The following is a 19,353-nucleotide window of genomic DNA, read 5'->3' on the forward strand; positions in this document are numbered from 1 at the left end:
CCCGCCCTCCTGACCCTCCCCTGCGACTCTCGGGCTGCGTAAGGTGCGTGAACTTACGTCATTACGTCACTTTTGTGCGACTGGCCTGACTCTTCCTGTCTTGCGACCTGGCGGCTCCGTGGAAGGTGCGCGTGATCTTCCGCAAGTGAGCCTAAAGAGTCTGTGGAGGGGACGGAATCCAAGAAATTCTCCTTGGACGCAGAGTGTCCCGCCGGGCAGGTGAGGCGGTACGTAGGTGAAGGCGGCTCCCAGTGGGGGTAGTTCAGGCTCAAGTCGGGCCTTTCTTGGTATCTGGCATGCTCCTCTGGGGCTTCCCAGTCTTCACCGAACGGCTAAAATTCCTTAACCAGCCTCTCGGGATCCCCGCGATTTAGCTTCGACGTAGATTTGCCTCTTCTACAATCACATCCTCTCTTCCTGTGCACCATTATTAACCCGCATCCCTCCAAGGCATTGGGCACATTTCCATCTCTGTCTTTGCTTATGATCTCTCGATTTCGAATGCTGCCCTTATCCCCCGCGCTTGTGCCCATCTTAAGAGGTCAGTCTGTTTTAATATTAGACGTCAAGGCCCAGTTGAAATGCACACTTTGAATCTTTCTGGGAGCCGCCCGGTTAGAATTAAAAAGCTGTTTTGAGCTCTTAGTACTCTGTACGTTATCTATAGCATATATTTGATATTCTGCATTGTATTGTAGTATCTGTTATTAATCTAGTCCCAGTTTCTCCGGCTCTGACCTCTCCCTGATCATTTTCTTCTTACTCATTTTCACATCATTTCTTGCCTCCACACCTTTGTATGGTGTCATGTTCCCCCTCCCTCACCTCCAGTGCTGTATCTCACTTTAATCTGGCAAACCACTGCTACTACTCCTCACTTGCTTTTTTTTTGAGATTTTATTTATTTATTTGTGTAAGAGAGAGAGCGCGAGCGCGCGCACATGCAAGGGGAGTGGCAGGCAGAGGGAGAAGCAGGCTTCCCGCTTAGCAAGGGTGCAGTCTCCATCCCAGGACCCTGGGATCAAGACCTCAGCCACCCAGGCGTCCCTGCTCCTCACTTGTAAACTTTTAGAGCTTTAAACTGTTTCTCTCAAGGCAGAGTTATGTACTCCTTTGCTGATATTTTAGTAATGTACTGTACTACAGTAAGGGTCTGAGGCCTGCACGCTTGATTTGGCCGGGTGGCTGTTTTCATCGGTCAGCCAGTGAGCCTAGAATGTTTTTTACAGGTGAATATATGCAATCTGATGATAGGAAACACTAACCTTGAACCCGAAGTCAGTGAAATGTTTTTCCCTTCAAAATTCTCAATCTTTTCATTCATAAACATAAAATTGTACTCATAATTATTTGGGGGGTTTTGTTAGTAAAAATTTGGGATTTTTTTTTTCTTGCTTGCTTCCTTGTAATTACATAATACTGTTCATTTTGCCTGTTGGCCTGCAAAGCCTAAGATATTTATCATCTGGCCCCTTACAGAAAACGTTTGTTGACTCTTGATGTCAAGATGTCTTGATGTGTAGCAGTGTTCATATTATAGACACCACTTGTGCCTTTAATTTTGTGTTTTTCCGTAGAACCCAGCACAGTGCTTCCTTTCTTTTCCTTCCCCAAGTTTTCTTTAAGCACTTAAAAAATATCTTCCAGATACGAAATGTTAGTTTAGTGGGAAAAAGAGATTATTACAAATTCAGTGTTACTATGCACACAGACAGAAATATGCAAAATGAAGTGGAGTTAGGAGTAGAGAGAAGGATGGAGGATATGATCCTTGAGTTGAGCTTTGAAAGATAAAAATGAAGTGGGTAGAGATCATTCCTGGCAAAGAGGACAAATGAGCAGAGACAGTGAGAGAAGAAAGAGCATGGTGTGTTAAAGGGGATAACAAAGAGTTAGAGCTGGAAAGGTAAGTAAGGGCCAGATCACAAGCGGTGTTAAGGAGCTAGGACCTTTGTTTTCAGGCAGTGTTGTGCTTTGTAGCAAAAGCTGGATTTGCTGGGTAGTTAGGTCTTGCTGATGGCTATTTCAAAGATGGATGAGGGAGTCAAGGGGCCCTTGTACTGCACTATTGCTGTAGATGAGAAGATCTGAGTTAGAGCAGTGGAGTGGACATGATGAAGTTTAGGGAGGTAAAATCAGCAGATCTTGTTAACTATTTGGATGTTAAAAGTGAAAAGGAAGGACAAGTCAAGGCTGATTCCGTATTCCTGGCTTCTGCCGATCACAGCTAAAATGGAGACTTTTGGAGAGTGTGAGGGCACTGTTCTATTCAACATTGTATGTCCTGACCCTAGAACAATGTCCTATACATTGTAGGTACTTGAATGAATAGAAAAGTTTGCTTCCTTTTAATTGTTGATTGCTATGTTTCATCAAAAGAACTTTTAGAATATGTCATACCTACTTATTTTGGTGTTACTGGGGTACTGTTTTCAGGTTTTTTGGAATAGATGATGAGTTGCACCACTGATAAAATGAATCTCTTTTGCAATTGAATAGTCCTGGAGAGACATTTTGGCTTCATTTCATGTCAGTTAAAAGTTTTATTTTTATTTTATTTTTTTAAAAGATTATTTATGTATTTGACAGAGAGAGAAAGAGCGCACAAGCAGGCAGAGGGAGAGCGAGAAGCAGGCTCCTTGCAGAGCAGAGAGCCCGATATGAGGCTCGATCCCAGGACCCTGGGATCATGACCTGAGCCGAAGGCAGATGCTTAACTGACTGAGCCACCTAGGTGCCCCCAATTAAAAGTTTTAATTCATTTTTATCCTATTCTGTTATTTAAATTGAGAATTTAATTTCAGAATTGCTTTATTCTTGTTTCTTTTCTTACTGTTTAAACTTTTTTAAAATTAATTTTTTAAGCTTTTACATTTAAATTTCTACATCAGTATATTAACTTATTTTAAGCTTTTAAATTTAAACTTCTGCATCAGAATATTAGCTTTTACTTTTATTTTAAGCTTTTAAATTGAAAGCTTCTCTGTTAGAATATTAGCTTTGTTTTCCTTCTTGGTATTGCTCAGGCTTTCAGGAAGTCAAGACCCTAGTCTATGTTCATATAGATTAAATGTCGTCCTAAATTTAGTTTCAGGAAACTTTTGTATTTGCAGTTTCACCTTACTGTTTTCTGTTATTAATAAATAAACAGTCTAAGCCAGTGGACTTTTGCTTTGGCTACTGGATGGCTGAGGCAGATTATTTCCATGTGTTGTAAATTGGTTAGTTAGATGTGAGAACATTAGTGTACAGCTTCTGTATAGCTGAGTGGATGGTGCACTTTGGGAGCCCTGTCTGTATTCTACCTGCTTCCTTTAGATTGTCTCTTCTGTGTTAGAGTTAAATGATTTATTGGTCACTAATTTATAAGCTAGCACACAGGCTTTTGAAAAGACACAGAATGAAAATGGTGACTGTACGGGTTTAAGAATAATATGTTTATATAAAATATTTTCTTTTTCAGACATAAAGCAGAGTCACTATAATTATTTCTAACGTCAATTTCAAACTACTTACCCTTGGATAACAGTCCAATTATATGAAATTATGGCTGGTTATAAGCCTGCAGCTATTCAGACATATCCTGTACTTGGTGAAAAAATCACCCAAGACACACTGTACTGGAACAACTATAAGGTAAGTGTAGATGGTAATGAGGGTTTTTCATTTATGCTTATTTCTCCAGCATATGTTATACTCTGGTAGAGAACTGATAACTAAGAAGAATCTGTCAGCAGTTTACAGTTTGGGTGGAAAATTTGATATCTGGTATTTTTTCTTGGAAATTTTAAATTAAAAGTCCATGCTGCTTAATGATTTTAATCATACAAGTGCCTAGCAAAGAATAGATGATTAATGACTGCTGAATGAAATAAATTTTTGAATTTGAATCTTATATGCAAGTTTTTTTTTTTTTGCCTTTCTAAAACTAAGACAGAAGGAGGGGAAATCGGAGGGGGAGACAAACCATGAGAGACTATGGACTCTGAGAAACAAACTGAGGGTTTTAGAGGGGAGGGGGGTGGGGGGTTGGGTTAGCCCCGTGATGGGTATTAAGGAGGGCATGTACTGAATGGAGCACTGGGTGTTATACGCAAACAATGAATCATGGAACACTACATCAAAAACTAATGATGTAATGTATGGTGATTAACAGAACATTAAAAAAAAAAAAAAAAAAAGCTCACAGGGCTGTGACCCCAGCCATGCAGCCTATGGTCCATTCTTGCTTGCTTCCTGTAGAAGTAGGTCTTCATCATCTCTTCAAGACCTACTGGTTGCATTGGTTCTCCTAATGGTACACAGTGCTCCAGTTATGGAATGGATCAGTCATGGGTATAAAAGGCACAGCATAGGGAATCCAGTCAGTGGTATTGTAATAGCATTATTTGGTGACACATGGTGCCTGCACTTGGGGTGAGCACAGCATAACATACAGCGCTGTCCACTCTGCTGTACCCATGTCATATGGTGTGTCCGTTATACTTCAATGAAATAATAGACATAAAAGCACACACAAAAAAATAAAACTAAGAAGTGATGCAGAATTAGTTCTTCTAGACTATCTACAAAGACAATTTTTTTTAAAAAAATGAACAATTAAATGGAAAAATGGAAAAGATTTGAGATTGGGAGGTTTATGGAACAAGAAATTTAAATGACCAGTAAATATATCAAGGAGCTGCAGCTTCACTCATAATTAAAGAAACAAAAAACAGTAATTTGCTGTTTTTCATCTCTTATAGTGGCTCAAATGAAAAATTTTGATCATCATTGCTACTTGAGAGAAGAAAATTGGTGCAGACTTTCTGGAGGGCAATTTGACATTATCATGATAAAGATACCTTTTAGCCATTTAAATTCTGCACTTTGGAACTTACCTCAATGATTATACTCCCCCAAATTTGCTAAGATATATGTTTATGGGTGTTTATTATAAAGTATTACTTTTAATACTAGAAATTTTTGAAAAATCTATGTCTGTTGGTAGTGGACTGGTAACGTAAATGATGATGTATCCTATAATGGATGGCAAATCTATTGATCATATCAAAAGCTAAGATGAGTTATTAAGTGGAAAAAAAGCAAGGTGCAGAACAGCCTGCATCGTATGATCTTTGTGTTAGTTACAGAATACATGGTTAAATGTATTCTGATACAGACATAACTCTTTTTCCTCTCAGCAGTAATCGCAGAAAACTCCACAGCTAAAGAGAAAGAGTGGGGTATTGTTTTCCAGCCATATATTTATGTACTTTAATGGCAACCAGGATAGTCTGGGTGATGGCATTTGAACCTTTTTTGCTTTCTTCATACTTCTGTATTAAATACATCCTAGTAAATGTTATTAAGAACAGAGAGAAATGATCATTAAGAAATTATGTAATGCTTAAAAGGTCTTAGCAGTTGTAACTCTGTTAATCCTTTGTATTGTTTTTTATTAAGACCCCTGTTCAAATCAAGGAGTTCGGTGCAGTGTCAAAAGTAGATTTTTCTCCACAGCCTCCGTATAATTATGCTGTCACAGCTTCCTCAAGGGTAAATATAATATTAAATTTATTTTCGCTTTGTGTAGTTGATATTTACTACTGATCTTGAGCCATCTGGTTAAATACTGTGTTTTTTATCTTCTTGTAGATTCACATTTATGGCCGGTACTCTCAAGAACCTATAAAAACCTTTTCCCGATTTAAAGACACGGCATACTGTGCTACTTTTCGTCAGGATGGTAGACTGCTTGTGGCTGGCAGTGAAGATGGTGGAGTTCAGCTTTTCGATATAAGTGGGAGAGCACCCCTCAGGCAGTTTGAAGGTCATACTAAGTAAGAGTTGTTGTTTTTTTTTTTGTCATTGTAAGCTTTTTGTATGTTTTTTGGACTTTGAATAAAAACATAGAGCAGTTCTCTGAAGATTATGTGCCAGTGTATACTTTCTTTCCTGGTTGTTCTAAGACAGAGTACCTAATCTTTTTTTTTAAGATTTTATTTATTTATTTGACAGAGAGAGAGATCACAAGTAGGCAGACAGGCAGGCAGAGGGAGAGGGAGAAGCAGGCTCCCCGTTAAGCACAGAGCCCAATGTAGGGCTCGATCCCAGGATGCCAGGATCATGACTTGAACCAAAGGCATATGCTTAACCAACTGAGCCACCCAGGTGCCCCGACAGAGTACTTAATCTGGTCCAGTCCTATGGTCCAGTTTGATGGGGCTCATGAATTGCCTAGAATTATATGTGACATTTAAGAAATGTATATTTGTTTAGGGAGATTTCCTATAGCTTTCGTCTAATCAGTGAGTTCTGTGACCAGTTGAGGTTATAAACCACAGTTCTAAAGGCAGCCTCACAACTATAAATGAGAACTCTATGGGCTGGACTACTTTCGAGGTTGTCATTTGAAGTTAAGTTGAAAGGTTGATTTTTTTTCTTCTTGAAGTTAATGTTTTGCCACATGATAAATTAAATGGTCAGGGCAGTTTTATATTATAACTTTGTATCAAGATTATCTGGTTTGCTACTGATTTGAAATCTCAAGTTGTTTTTTATAGTATATTATCAGGATGGTCTTTCCCCATCAGGGAAACATTTAAAATATAACAGAAATTCACTTCACATGATCTTACTTAATGGCAAGTCTTCTTAGAATTTTGTAAGGAACTATCCATTTTGAAATTTTTTAAATTAAAAGTACCTTTGCTCTAGGGGACGCCTGGGTGGCTCAATCGGTCAAGGGTCTGCCTTCAGCTCAGGTCATGATCCCAGGTCCTGGGATCAAGTCCCGCGTCGGGCTCCTCGCTCAGTGGAGAGCCTGCTTGTGCTCTCCCTCTCTCTCTCTCTCTCTCTCTCTCTGACAAATAAATAAATAAAATCTTTAAAAAAAAGTACAGGGCGCCTGGGTGGCTCAGTGGTTAAGTGTCTGCCTTCGGCTCAGGTCATGGTCCCAGGGTCCTGGGATTGAGCCCCACATCGGGCTCCCTGCTCAGGGGGAAGCCTGCTTCTCCCTCTCCCACTCCCCCTGCTTGTGTTCCCTCTCTTGCTGTGTCTCTCTCTGTCAAATAAATAAAATCTTTAAAAAAAATAAAAATAAAAAAAGTACATTTGCTCCAACATTTAGAACATTTATTTAGCAGTTTTGTAGAAATGTTAGCATACTAGAAAATATAATTTTAAGGCTATTATTCTTAACTTCATAGAGTAGGGGTATTTAAAATTTTAAATTGGCTTAGGGACAAACACCTGTTTTAAAGATTTTCTCTCATAATTTCCCCCTACAATTACTCCCTGAAACTGAGCTGCTTTTTTTGTTATTTGGGGAAAAGGAGTATTTTATGTTAGAAGATGCCAGACATAGAATTTTTTTCTTGCTTTTTAATATATTGATTCTTGATCTTTTAGAGCAGTTCATACGGTCGATTTTACAGCAGACAAATACCATGTGGTCTCCGGGGCTGATGATTATACAGTTAAATTGTGGGATATTCCAAACTCCAAAGAAATTCTGACATTCAAAGAACATTCTGATTATGTGAGGTGTGGATGTGCTAGCAAACTGAACCCAGATCTGTTTGTAACAGGTTGGTGAACTGTTTTTCCCTCCTGAAGTTGATAATTTAATTGTGATGTAAATTGATACTGCTTTGGAATAGAGCAGTTTAAAAATTTTTTATAAAGGGATATGTTTCAGCTTATCTAGTTGTTTGATTTTCTTTTTCTTCTTTTGGTGATTGGTCTTAACTGTCCTCCAGACGTGTTTGGAAGCATCAGGCTTCCCTGAAAACATGAGTGTCAGAACTGTAATGGTTTTAGTACTCTGGTTTTCGCAGAGCCTCCAGCAGCCAAGAAATAAAGATAATGCAGTGCAGTGTTTGTGGGTGCTTTCACAGAGGTTCCCAGGTGATTCAGTAGCGATAACAGCTTGAAGATCCGAATAGTTTAAGATCCTGTATGACATAGTTTAGTATAGTATAGTATAATGCTTTTTTAGGAAACAATCAGTGGTACTAGAGAGTTTGGAGGTACTGTGCACCTTCATGAACGTACCTCTGTGTCTTTAAAATTTCATCTAAGTCTTTTCTCCTCCTAAGATTTATATTTGGATACACACACACATACTTAGTTTTCATTGTTTTGAGTAATGAAACTCACATAATACAAAAATTGGCATTTTAGGGTCCTATGATCATACTGTGAAGATGTTTGATACACGAACAAACAAGAGTGTGATCTCTGTTGAGCATGGGCAGCCAGTGGAAAGTGTCCTGCTTTTTCCCTCTGGAGGTCTTCTGGCATCAGCAGGTATTTTAAAAATTACTTTTCCAATACTGTTGGTCTTGAATTAGTTGTTTTTTTAATCAGTTACTTTTTATAATTTAACACTGTGCCCTTGAATTGCATACCTACGTTTTGGTCAACTGATAAGTAGGGCAGGCCAGCAGTTACTATTTATTGAGTACTTAATGTGAGCCAGATACTGTGCTATTATATACACGTTATTGAGCCTAGAAGGTAATTAGTTTTCTCCCTATTTTGCAACTAAGGAAATAAATAAGAGTTATTAAATTAATTTTTCCAAGATAGAGTGATAGATCTGAAATCTTAAAACTTGAGAGCCTGCATTGTGTATTTACCAAAAATCCAGGTTGTATTCCTGTCATTCCTACCTAAGAGATCCGTGACAGCTTTTGAAAACACATTTCTTTCCGTTCTAGAATCAGGCTTGTCTTTTTTTATGTCTCTCGATTGAAATGACTTTACCCAGCAAATAGCCAGTAGTTCTGGAAGAGGATATAATATGGAGTCAAAAGGGGTCTTGATACATTTTTTTCATCAAGTTGGAACTGAGGTATTTTTTTTTTTTGTTATGTTGATCATAGAGCATTTTCAAAATTAGAGTGGAAGAAGTAAATTGGCTTTTTTCATTTATCAAGTCAAAATTAATATGTTGACAGTAGAATACATAGGTAGTATGTGTAATATATAGCATATATATGGCTGTGTGTAGCCTTTTTTTCCTTCATTTTAAAATCCAAATAAAAATTACCCTGTTTTGTACTTCTTCCCCAGTACCTCTTTAATTTCAAAATAAATTAATAACATTGACAGATGTATCCATTTTTCTTGCTGTTATTTTGAGAAATGGAAGTAAGTTCAAGTTGAACAGGGAGAATGGACACCTGTATACTAATCTTCACTGTGTCACTAGCTAATTGTATGACCTTGGGCAGTCCCTTCACTCAACTCCTGTAGACTCTGAAAATGAGAGTTTGGATAGGATCAGTTATTTTAAATTGTGCTCTCATGAGCTGCCATATGTGGTGAGACAGGGACTATGAATTGGCTTACAGCCCCACTTTCCCAGTCAGGATAGATAAGACCTTTGCTTCTCCCTCTCCAGCTCATTTTTCTATTTTACCTTCTAGACTTTTGCCAAATATATCAATGAAATGAAAGATGCTGTATTAAAAGAATTCTTTTTAAACTATTGGATTAAATTGCCTTTAAGGACCATCTAACTCTTAGAGTAGAAGTTATAGGGAAGTTTTTCAAATGAGTAACTATATTACTCATTTCCATAGTGACACAAAATTTCTTTTGCAGGATGATTTTATTACAGTTTTCTTAGTAGTTTTTGGTTATACTTTTTATTGTGCTAGGCAGTTCTGTGAACTTTACAAATATGCAGTTATCTAATCACCAAAACAGTTCTTTGAGGTAGGAACTATTATTATTCTCAGTTACAAACTCAGTAAGTAGCCAGCATTGAAACCAGGCAGTTTTGCTCTGGGACCCCTCACTTCACCTCCATGCTGTATAGTCTCCAGTGTAAAATGCTTTTCAGATCTTTAAAATATTGAATGTTTAGGCAGAATTTCAAACTAAAGATTATTTCTTTTTGTAGGAGGCCGTTACGTTAAAATCTGGGACATGCTGAAAGGAGGACAGTTGCTAGTGTCTTTGAAAAATCATCATAAAACTGTGACGTGTTTATATCTGAGCAGCTCTGGACAGAGGTTACTTTCTGGGTCACTGGATAGGTTAGCATTTTAATTTTCTTTATTATTACTAGTGTACAAGTATTTACTGCTTGAGGAAATGAGTTATTTCTGAAGTATTTGTGCTAAAGTAAATATTCTGTCAAATGATTTCTGTGGAAAAAAAAATCTTTTCAGCTGAAAATAGTTTTGACCTTTTATTCACATACAGCAAACTTTTTTTCTCACTTGACATAACAGTGCTTTAACTTATATACTTAAGGAATTTTATTGAACCATTTGAACATTGATCTTTTAAAATAGTCTGTTATTCTGTGGTTTTTTAAAAATCCTTATTGTATATTTGTATATTTAAAAATATTTACAGTGAGTATATGTATATATCCTAGCTTATATTCAAATTTAAAACTTCATGTGACTATGGACTCTGAAGAACAAACGGAGGGTTCTAGAGGGGAGGGAGGTAAAGGGATGGGTTAGCCTGGCGATGGGTAATAAGGAGGGCACGTTCTGCATGGAGCACTGGGTGTTATATGCAAACAATGAATCATGGAACACTACATCAAAAACTAATGATGTAATGTATAGTGATTAACATAGCATAATAAAAAAATAAGTAAATATGTTCACATGGAACATTGAAAAAACTTAATGTGAAAATTTCTATACATTTATGTGATTCAAATATTACTATTTTAAGTAGGTATTAGTATTCTATTAGTTAATGTTCTAGAACAGTGTTGTCCAACAGAAACATTATGTGGGCTACGTATGTAATTTTAAGTGTTTTAGTAGCCACATTAAAAAGGCAAAAAGAACTAGGTTTCATTAATAATATATTATTTAGTTCAGTGTATCTAAAATATTATTTCAATATGTAATTGATGTAAAAATTATTACCGAGAAACTAGAGACAAGTTAAGCATCCGATACATGTCCTGTGATACAGTAATAATATTGTATAGTGATTAAAGTGAAATATAGTTGTGTTTAACAGAAAAATATTTTTTACACTACCGCAGTTTTTAAATTAAAATTTAGGTTAATTAAAATCAGGTAAAATTAAAAATGTGGTTCTTCATTTTCACTGGCCACATTTCAAGTGCTCAGTAGCATGTGGCTAGAACTATGGCACAATTCCAGGATTTATTCGTAGTTATTTGTTTTTGGTCATTTTATTTCCATATTTCCTGTTTCCATTGTTATGGAAAGCTTTGGTTTTTCAGTATGTTTATAAAAATGTATACGTATTTTATGGGGTGCCTTGGGGTGCCAGTCCATTAAGCATCTGCCTTCGGCTCAGGTCATGAACCCAAGGTCCTGGGATCGAGTCCCGCATTGGGCTCCCTGCTCAGCGGGGAGTCTGCTTCTCCCTCTGCCTGCACCCCCTGCTTGGGCTCTCTCTCTCTGTCAAATAAATAAAATCTTTAAAAAAAAGCATACCCATTTTAAAAGCTAGAATGTATTTTTAACAGAAAGGAATTTATCATGTAAATACGGAGCAGGCTCTCTGAAGTGCTGTTACTAGGCAGTTTGGGGCTCCATTTTTAGATGTGTCTCTCAAAAATCAAGTGCGAGTTGGCTCTCTTCACAGTAGTCGTCAACCCAGAGTGGGTTTTATCTCTCAGAGGATGTGTGGCAACATCTGGAGGCATTTTTGGATGTTGTTGGAAGTTGGTGGAGTGCCGCTGGTGTACAGTGAGTAGCGGTTGCTGAACAGCCTACCGTGCACGAATAGTCCCCACAACAAAGGAGTATCTGGCCCATAGTGTAACTCACGTTGATGTTGAGAAACCCTGCTATTTTGGTTCCCAGGTGCTTTGAAACCTTTCTTTTTACTCTCAGGTTTCATTGTCAGTGGTTCATGGTCTGTGGTTCATGATCTGTCCTTCTGGTGGCTAGTCAAGTCTTTATATAAATACAGTTACTGCTAATAGTTCATTTTTAAAAGGGATGCAGTGATGAATTTATAATTATATTATTAATCATTATTTTTCTTTATTGCTGTGTAAATTTTAATATTTATACATTGAGTTTCTTAAAAAATTGGAAATTTGCATTTTATACTCATTTCCTCGGTGATTTGTAACAAAGCTTTCTTTTTTATTAGGAAGGTGAAAGTATATAGCACGACTTCCTATAAAGTAGTCCACAGTTTTGATTATGCAGCTTCAATTTTGAGTCTTGCACTTGCAGTAAGTACTTTTAGTTCTTGTTAAAGATTTCACTAACCCTTGTCTGTTAAACTAAAATGGAATTTTAGGGTTCATCTTTGTATTTGAGTAAATCTTGCTTCTTGCCATATTAGATAGTTGAGTTAAGACAATTTCTATTATATGACTTGTCCCAAAAATTTACTATGAATTGAGATTTAGGTCTTGCCCACTGTTATGTAGGTTCAAACCAAGTACAGCTGTAGGCATTGTTAACACTAAGAGCAGGATCTGGGAACGTCCACGGTCAAGTTTCATGAGCCGTTGAAGAAGAGGATATTTGAATCTGAATTAGAAGAGGAAAAGCTTATTACAAAATATTTTCTTGGCAAGAAATCTGAATTAGAAGAGGAAAAGCTTATTACAAAATATTTTCTTGGCAAGATTGTGGAAAGTCATGGTATCATGCATTCCTTTTTCTAGTAAGAGGATGCAGGAAAAAAAACTATTTTGGAAGTTTCCTAAGATGTCATTAACTGTATTATTATACAGTGATAATTTGCACCAGGTATAACATGTTCCATCAATATAATAGTATTCTGGAGGAAAAAATGATTTATCTAACTTTTTGCATGGATCATTGTTAGGCAGAGTGTATCTCATTGGAACTCTTGGTGAAAGTATGGATAAGCAGAAAACACGTTATAAATGGTGTTTTGAAGAAAAACTAAGATAAATGATGGGTTAGGAATAGACTAACTTATTTTTCTAATTGCTCTTAGCATGAAGATGAGACAATAGTTGTAGGAATGACCAATGGAATACTGAGTGTTAAACATCGGAAATCTGAAGCCAAGAAGGATTCTCTTCCAAGAAGAAGAAGGCCTGCATATCGAACTTTTATTAAAGGAAAAAATTACATGAAGCAACGGGTATTTGCATATTTCTTACAATTTTTTTTTTTAGAAAGCGTAGTTTGTTAGAGTAGTCAACTCCATCCCTGCATGTTACTGGAAAGTGCAGTTCACATGGGATTTAACTTTATTTTGCTTTTCTCTACATTAATTCTCTCTTAGATTGCTAGTTTGGGGACATTATTAATAAGTAATGGGGAATAAGGACTACTTTAATACCCTGAATCATAACTATGTTACAGTATTTTACCATATTCAAAACAATGTCTTTGACACACTATCTGATTTGATCTCCTAAACAACTCTGAACAGTAGTAGAGCCAGTTATGTGCCCGTTTGGCATTTGAGAAGATGGAGATGCAAATAAGTTCTGGTCAATCCAGCATCTTATTACTGGTAACCAGAGTCATTGGGACTAAATCTCAGTCTCTCCCATCTTTGTTTTCTCTTTCTACTAAGTCATCCTGCCTGCCACGTGAAGAGAATTGAAATGAGTAATGTTTTCCCAGAGTGAGGTATTGTGTACCTGTTCTAAGTTAAATCATTGGAGAGTAAGAACACATTGATGTAGCAGATTATTCCATTTTCAGTTAGTCTGCATTCTGGGCACATGCCCGTTATTCATAATACACTTCAGGGTCACCCAGGTATAAAAAAAATCCACAATGAAAAAATTCGTTTTGAATGAAACTCTATACATATACTGACTTTTTTTTTATAAATTTATTTTGTCATACAGGATGACATTTTGATTAACAGGCCATCAAAGAAACACCTAGAGTTATATGACAGGGATCTGAAAAATTTCCGGATCTCTAAGGCACTTGATAGAGTCCTTGAGGTGAGTGAGGACCATATATACATATATAGTATGCTCTCTCTATGAGTGAGAGAATGTGTATGTGTGTGTGTGAGTGTGTGAGCATATATATATATATAGTATGTTCTCTGAGTGAGAGTGTGTGTGTGTGAGCATATATACATATATAGTATGCTCCCTCTGTGAGTGAGAGAGAGTGTGTGTGTGTGTGAGCATATATACATATATAGTATGCTCTCTGAGTGAATGAGACTGTGTGTGAGAGCATATATACATATATAGTATGCACTCTCTGTGAGAGTGTGTGTGTGTGTGAGCGCATATATACATATATAGTACACTCTGAGTGAGAGTGTGCATGTGTGTGAGAGCATGTATACATATATAGTACGCTCTCTCAGTGAGTGTGTGTGTGTGTGCGCATATATACATATATAGTACGCTCTCTGTGAGTGAGAGATTGTGTGTGAGCATATATACATATATAGTATGCTCTCTGTGAGTGAGAGTGTGTGTGTGTGTGTGAGCATATATACATATATAGTATGCTCTCTGAGTGTGTGTGTGCATATAAACATATAGAGTACGCTCTCTGTGAGAGATTGTGTGTGAGCGTATATACATATATAGTATGCTCTCTCTGAGTGTGTGTGTGTGTGTGTGTGTGTGCGTGCGCATATATACATATATAGTACGCTCTCTGTGAGTGAGAGATTGTGTGTGTGTGAGCATATATACATATATAGTACGCTCTCTCCGTGAGTGAGAGTGTGTGTGTGTGTGTGTGTGTGAGAGCATGTATACATATATAATATGCTCTCTCTGTGAGTGAGAGAGTGTGTGTGTGAGCATATATACATATATAGTATACTCTCTCTGTGAGTGAGTGTGTGTGTGTGAGCGTATATACATATATAGTATGCTCTCTCTGTGAGTGTGTGTGTGCATATAAACATATATAGTACGCTCTCTGTGAGAGATTGTGTGTGAGCGTATATACATATATAGTATGCTCTCTCTGAGTGTGTGTGTGTGTGTGTGTGTGTGTGTGTGTGTGCGTGCGCATATATACATATATAGTACGCTCTCTGTGAGTGAGAGATTGTGTGTGTGTGAGCATATATACATATATAGTACGCTCTCTCCGTGAGTGAGAGTGTGTGTGTGTGTGTGTGAGAGCATGTATACATATATAATATACTCTCTCTGTGAGAGAGAATGTGTGTGTGTGTGTGAGAGCATATATACATATATAGTATGCTCCCTTGTGAGTGAGTGTGTGAGTGTGTGAGCATATATACATATATGGTATGTTCTCTCTGTGAGTGAGAGAGAGAGTGGTGTGTGTGTGAGCATATATACATATATAGTATGCTCCCTCTGAGTGAGAGAGTGTGTGTGTGTGTGTGTGTGTGTGTGTGTGAGAGCATATATACATATATAGTATGCTCCCTCTGAGTGAGAGTGTGTGTGTGTGTGTGTGTGTGTGAGCATATATACATATATAGGATGTTCTCTCTGAGTAGGAGTGTGTGTGTGTGTGTGTGTGTGTGTGAGCATATATACATATATATAGTATGCTCTCTGAGTCTGTGTGTGTGTGTGAGCATATATACATATATAGGATGTTCTCTCTGTGAGAGAGTTTGTGTGTGTGTGTGCGTGTTTCAATTAAGACTGTAACTTTTTAGAGCAGTTTTAGCTTTACAGCAAAATGAAGGGGAAGGTACAGAGATTTCCCATAGACTCCCTACCCCCCACATGCATAGCCTCTCCTCTTATCAACATCCCCACCACAGTGCTACATTTGTTACAGTTGATGAACCTACAAGGGCATAGTTTTAGAAGAATCATTTTATTACTTACCTTATGCATTACTGTACAGTTTATCAAAACTGTAAAGAGATAAATGTATTTAAATTTGGTAATTGTTAGTGAGTTCCAAGACTGTGATTTTTTTCCTGTGCTGTCTTATCTGCTCATGTTGACTCTGAAAATTTTTCTAGCCCAGTTGTACAGTAAAGACACCTGAGATTACAGTTTCCATCATAAAGGAGCTAAATCGAAGAGGAGTCCTTGCAAATGCCCTTGCAGGTCGGGATGAAAAGGAAATCAGTCGTGTTCTTAATTTTTTGATACGGTATGTCTTACGTCTATGAAACACATATTTTGCATCTGAACTCCTTCTTTTTCTCAAATGAGAGACATTTACTTTTAGATTGACCTTTGTAGAGAACTGATGGAATAATTTAGTAAGTCTATTTTAAGGATTTTTTTTAAAGTTGGCAAGTTTCAGTAAAATTTTTGCTTTGTAGGAATCTGTCTCAGCCAAGATTTGCCCCTGTTTTGATCAATGCTGCTGAAATAATTATTGGTAAGTAGTTGTTAAAACTTGAAAAATCCGGGGTGCCTGGGTGGCTCAGTTGGTTAAGCATCTACCTTCAGCCCAGGTCATAATCCTGGGGTCCTGGGATCGACAGGCTCCTTGCTCAGCAGGGAGTCTGCTTCTCCCTCTCTCTCTGCCCCTCCTCCCCCCGACTGGTGCTCTCTTGCTGGCTTGCTCTCTCAAATAAATAAATGAAATCTTAAAAAAAAAAACCCAACAAAAAACTGGGGCACCTGGGTGGCTCAGTCGGTTAAGCGTCTGCCTTTGGCATGGGTCATGATTCCAGGGTCCTAGGATCAAGCCCCACGTCGGGCTCTCTGCTCTGCGGGAGCCTGCTTCTCCCTCTCCCTGCCGCTCCTCCTCTTGTACTCTCTCGCTGTCAAATAAATAAACAAAATCTTAAAAAAAAAGAAACTTGAAAAATTCAAGCATGCTTATACAATAGAGTTGTCAAATAATAAAATCAAATAGATCACAATGCCTTGTTTTTATCAATTCTCCAGTAACGATTGTCATGAAGAAAACAACCACATAAATCATTGTATTTTAAGGGAAGTAAAACATTTACAGTAGTTTGACTCTGAATTAGAGTTATTGTAATTAAATAACTTTTGCTTACACATCTACGATGACCATGACTATTTTTTAAGGGGAAAATGAAAGTAGGTCAGAAACTGCACACTGTACTTTCTGTAATTATGTCTTTTTGAAGTACATTTATTCAGATGGATTGTTTCTTTTTGGTAAATCATAAATTGTAAAATAAGTACAGATTTTTCAGTGTGTTTATAGTTAATATTTTATACTTTTTGTAACTACTGCTGTTCATTTACTGTTTAGAAAGATACTTCTAGTTAATATGTTTTTTCTCTCTTTCTAGATATATATCTTCCTGTGATTGGTCAGTCACCTGTAGTTGATAAAAAGTTTTTGTTACTCCAAGGACTTGTAGAAAAGGAGATTGATTACCAAAGAGAACTCCTAGAAACCTTGGGGATGATGGATATGCTTTTTGCTACTATGACAAGGAAAGAAAGCACTTCGGTGTTGCAGCATACATCTGATGGCTTTCTAGAGAACAAGAAGGTGGAATCATAGTGTCTGCTTAATGAGACTTGTAAGAACAACTAACTTGAAATAGATTTGAGTCTATTAACTATTGGAAAGAGAATCTCTCTGATACATTAAAAACCAAAAAACTATTCACAGAAGCAATTTTATGGAAGAGACTGGAATATCTAGAATTGGAAAATTACCTGTTTTAAGACATGGTTTTCCATGTAATATTTTGAATTATTTCATGGTATCTTCAGCTAGAAGATCTCAGTTGTCTTGGTCATAGTATATTGTCCACCTTGGACAAAGTGATACTAATTTTAATACAGCAAAGTTCTTTATCAACATTTGGGTAGACATTCAGAACTCTGGAATGGGTTTCAGCTGGGAATGCTGCCAAAGGGACAGGGCTTTATTTTTTACTTTTCTCCTGGAGAAACAACAGCAGCAGCAGGAAAAGAAATGGCAACAGCAAATAAATGTTCTCTTCACTCTGATCACTGTGGGATTTCCAGGCCCTTGCTGATCTTGCCTCCCTCATCTTGATGTTATCATTTATCCTAGGTCACTTGTTCTGCCTCCGCTGGTAATGGGACTGCATCTGCTCCAAATACGACAAATCAGTTGCCAGCTTTGAACAGTTTAACTCTGATCTAGTTAGACATGTATTCAGAGAGTGTGATGAGGCAGACCTGATACCTAAAAATTGTGCTCTCCATTCCAGATTTTTTTTTCATTCCTTTAATCTTGACCGTTCTCATCAGAACAAGGTCTACAGATAGACCTTATTGCACCACGTTGTTTTTCCTTCTCAAGATGCAGTTTTTCTACCCAGTTTTCAACTTGCTTCAGGTCAGAGGAGTGATAAAATTTGCCATTTTTCTCATAATAAATAGCCTTTCAACCTTGTATACAGATGTTTGGAGCTTATCTTATAGCTCCCTACCCTTCTGAAAACCATTTTCTGTAATCTGTACTTAGATCTTGTTTCTCTAATCTCCACAATCATCTTGTGTTTTAGAACTGGAAGCTAGAGTAGCTTGTTTTGGAAAATAGTTTTGGTTTTATTTTTTTAAAGGACAATGTAAGTCACATTTTTTATAAAGATATTCTTATTTTCTTCTTGGCTTTCTGAGATATATGAATTCCTGATGGATAATCACTGGCTAGTGTTAGGTCACTGATTTCACATTTGCTACCTCTCCCACCTTCTCCCAATTCCTACTCCACCTCAAGTAGTTGATTTTCTGTAAGCAAACATTCCTTGTGTTAGAAGAACCCTTAGTTAAAGGAAGATTCTGTAATGAGAATCTCCTCTTAAAATTTAGTTCTGTGAATTCAGATTTTTCTTAAGGCAGAAGAAAATATTTCTGTGGTCTGGAAAGGGCATGTGCTCAAAAATAGGGCCTAGTTTCCCTTTCGTGAATTGATTTATGCAATCCTAACAGCACAGTGGCTTATAAGGAACCAGGAGTTTGCTTCCCTGAGTAATTATGACATTAGACAAGGTCAGAAACTGTCTTCATGTTGGAAGTGTTAATTTATTTAAATAAACTTTGTATTTAAAAACTTTTAAAAATATTTAACTTCATGAGTATGCTGGTAATTTCTGTATTAGTAAAAGTTAGAAGTCAAAATGTCATCTAAAACTAGCTGCCATCAAGTGTGTAACATGTGACAGGGGTTTTCCCATACATTATTTTATTTGAGTCTCATCGCAGCCATCCAGTGTGTTCTCATTTAAGGCTAAATTAGCTACAGTGGTTAGCCCACTCTTGAATTCCCCAACCTTGAGTGCTTCATCATCCTGGCACTGGGACTGGCCTGCCCTCTGGGGCCAAACCTAGTACTTCCCTTTAACAGGACTTCATTGAGTGCTGCAGTTCTTGGATGAAATCAAGAATTAAGATGAATTTTCAAAAAGGTTATGCAACTTCCATAGCCATCGATACTGTATGGTAATTTCAGGAATAGTTTCTGTATTCATTGGGACAAACTAGTATTTGTTATTTAAAGTATTTAAACACAATTGGCA

General features: G+C 37.2%; 1 protein-coding gene across 2 annotated transcripts; it reads left to right on the forward strand.

Annotated features, from left to right (window-relative positions):
- Nucleotides 1-97: 97 nt before the first annotated feature.
- UTP15 (UTP15 small subunit processome component) lies at nucleotides 98-18,904 on the forward strand. Of its 2 annotated transcripts, none has more exons than XM_028089659.1 (13): nucleotides 98-227; nucleotides 3,464-3,636; nucleotides 5,446-5,538; nucleotides 5,638-5,822; nucleotides 7,393-7,571; nucleotides 8,167-8,292; nucleotides 9,896-10,031; nucleotides 12,100-12,184; nucleotides 12,925-13,074; nucleotides 13,796-13,897; nucleotides 15,883-16,016; nucleotides 16,192-16,250; nucleotides 17,143-18,904. In XM_028089659.1, the coding sequence occupies exons 2-13, from the start codon at nucleotides 3,547-3,549 to the stop codon at nucleotides 17,358-17,360; spliced, it is 1,557 nt and encodes a 518-aa protein (XP_027945460.1). In that variant the 5' UTR covers nucleotides 98-227; nucleotides 3,464-3,546; the 3' UTR covers nucleotides 17,361-18,904. The 2 variants fall into 2 exon arrangements, with proteins under 2 accessions (XP_027945460.1, XP_027945459.1); XM_028089658.1 differs by having other exon boundaries at nucleotides 98-219.
- The last annotated feature ends 449 nt before the right edge of the window (nucleotides 18,905-19,353 follow it).

This window comes from Eumetopias jubatus, unplaced genomic scaffold, assembly GCF_037043125.1.
Source record: "Eumetopias jubatus isolate StellerSeaLion01/CBP00866 unplaced genomic scaffold, mEumJub1_p1.0 scaffold_5, whole genome shotgun sequence".
Classification (NCBI taxonomy): Eukaryota; Metazoa; Chordata; class Mammalia; order Carnivora; family Otariidae; genus Eumetopias; species Eumetopias jubatus.

Coding starts and splice junctions, on each gene's coding strand:
- UTP15 (XM_028089659.1), top strand. CDS start 3,547: ATGGCTGGTTATAAGCCTGCAGCTATTCAGACATATCCTGTACTTGGT. Junction 13,075..13,795: donor AAAATTACATGAAGCAACGG/GTATTTGCATAT, acceptor TTTGTCATACAG/GATGACATTTTGATTAACAG. Junction 16,251..17,142: donor TGCTGCTGAAATAATTATTG/GTAAGTAGTTGT, acceptor CTCTCTTTCTAG/ATATATATCTTCCTGTGATT.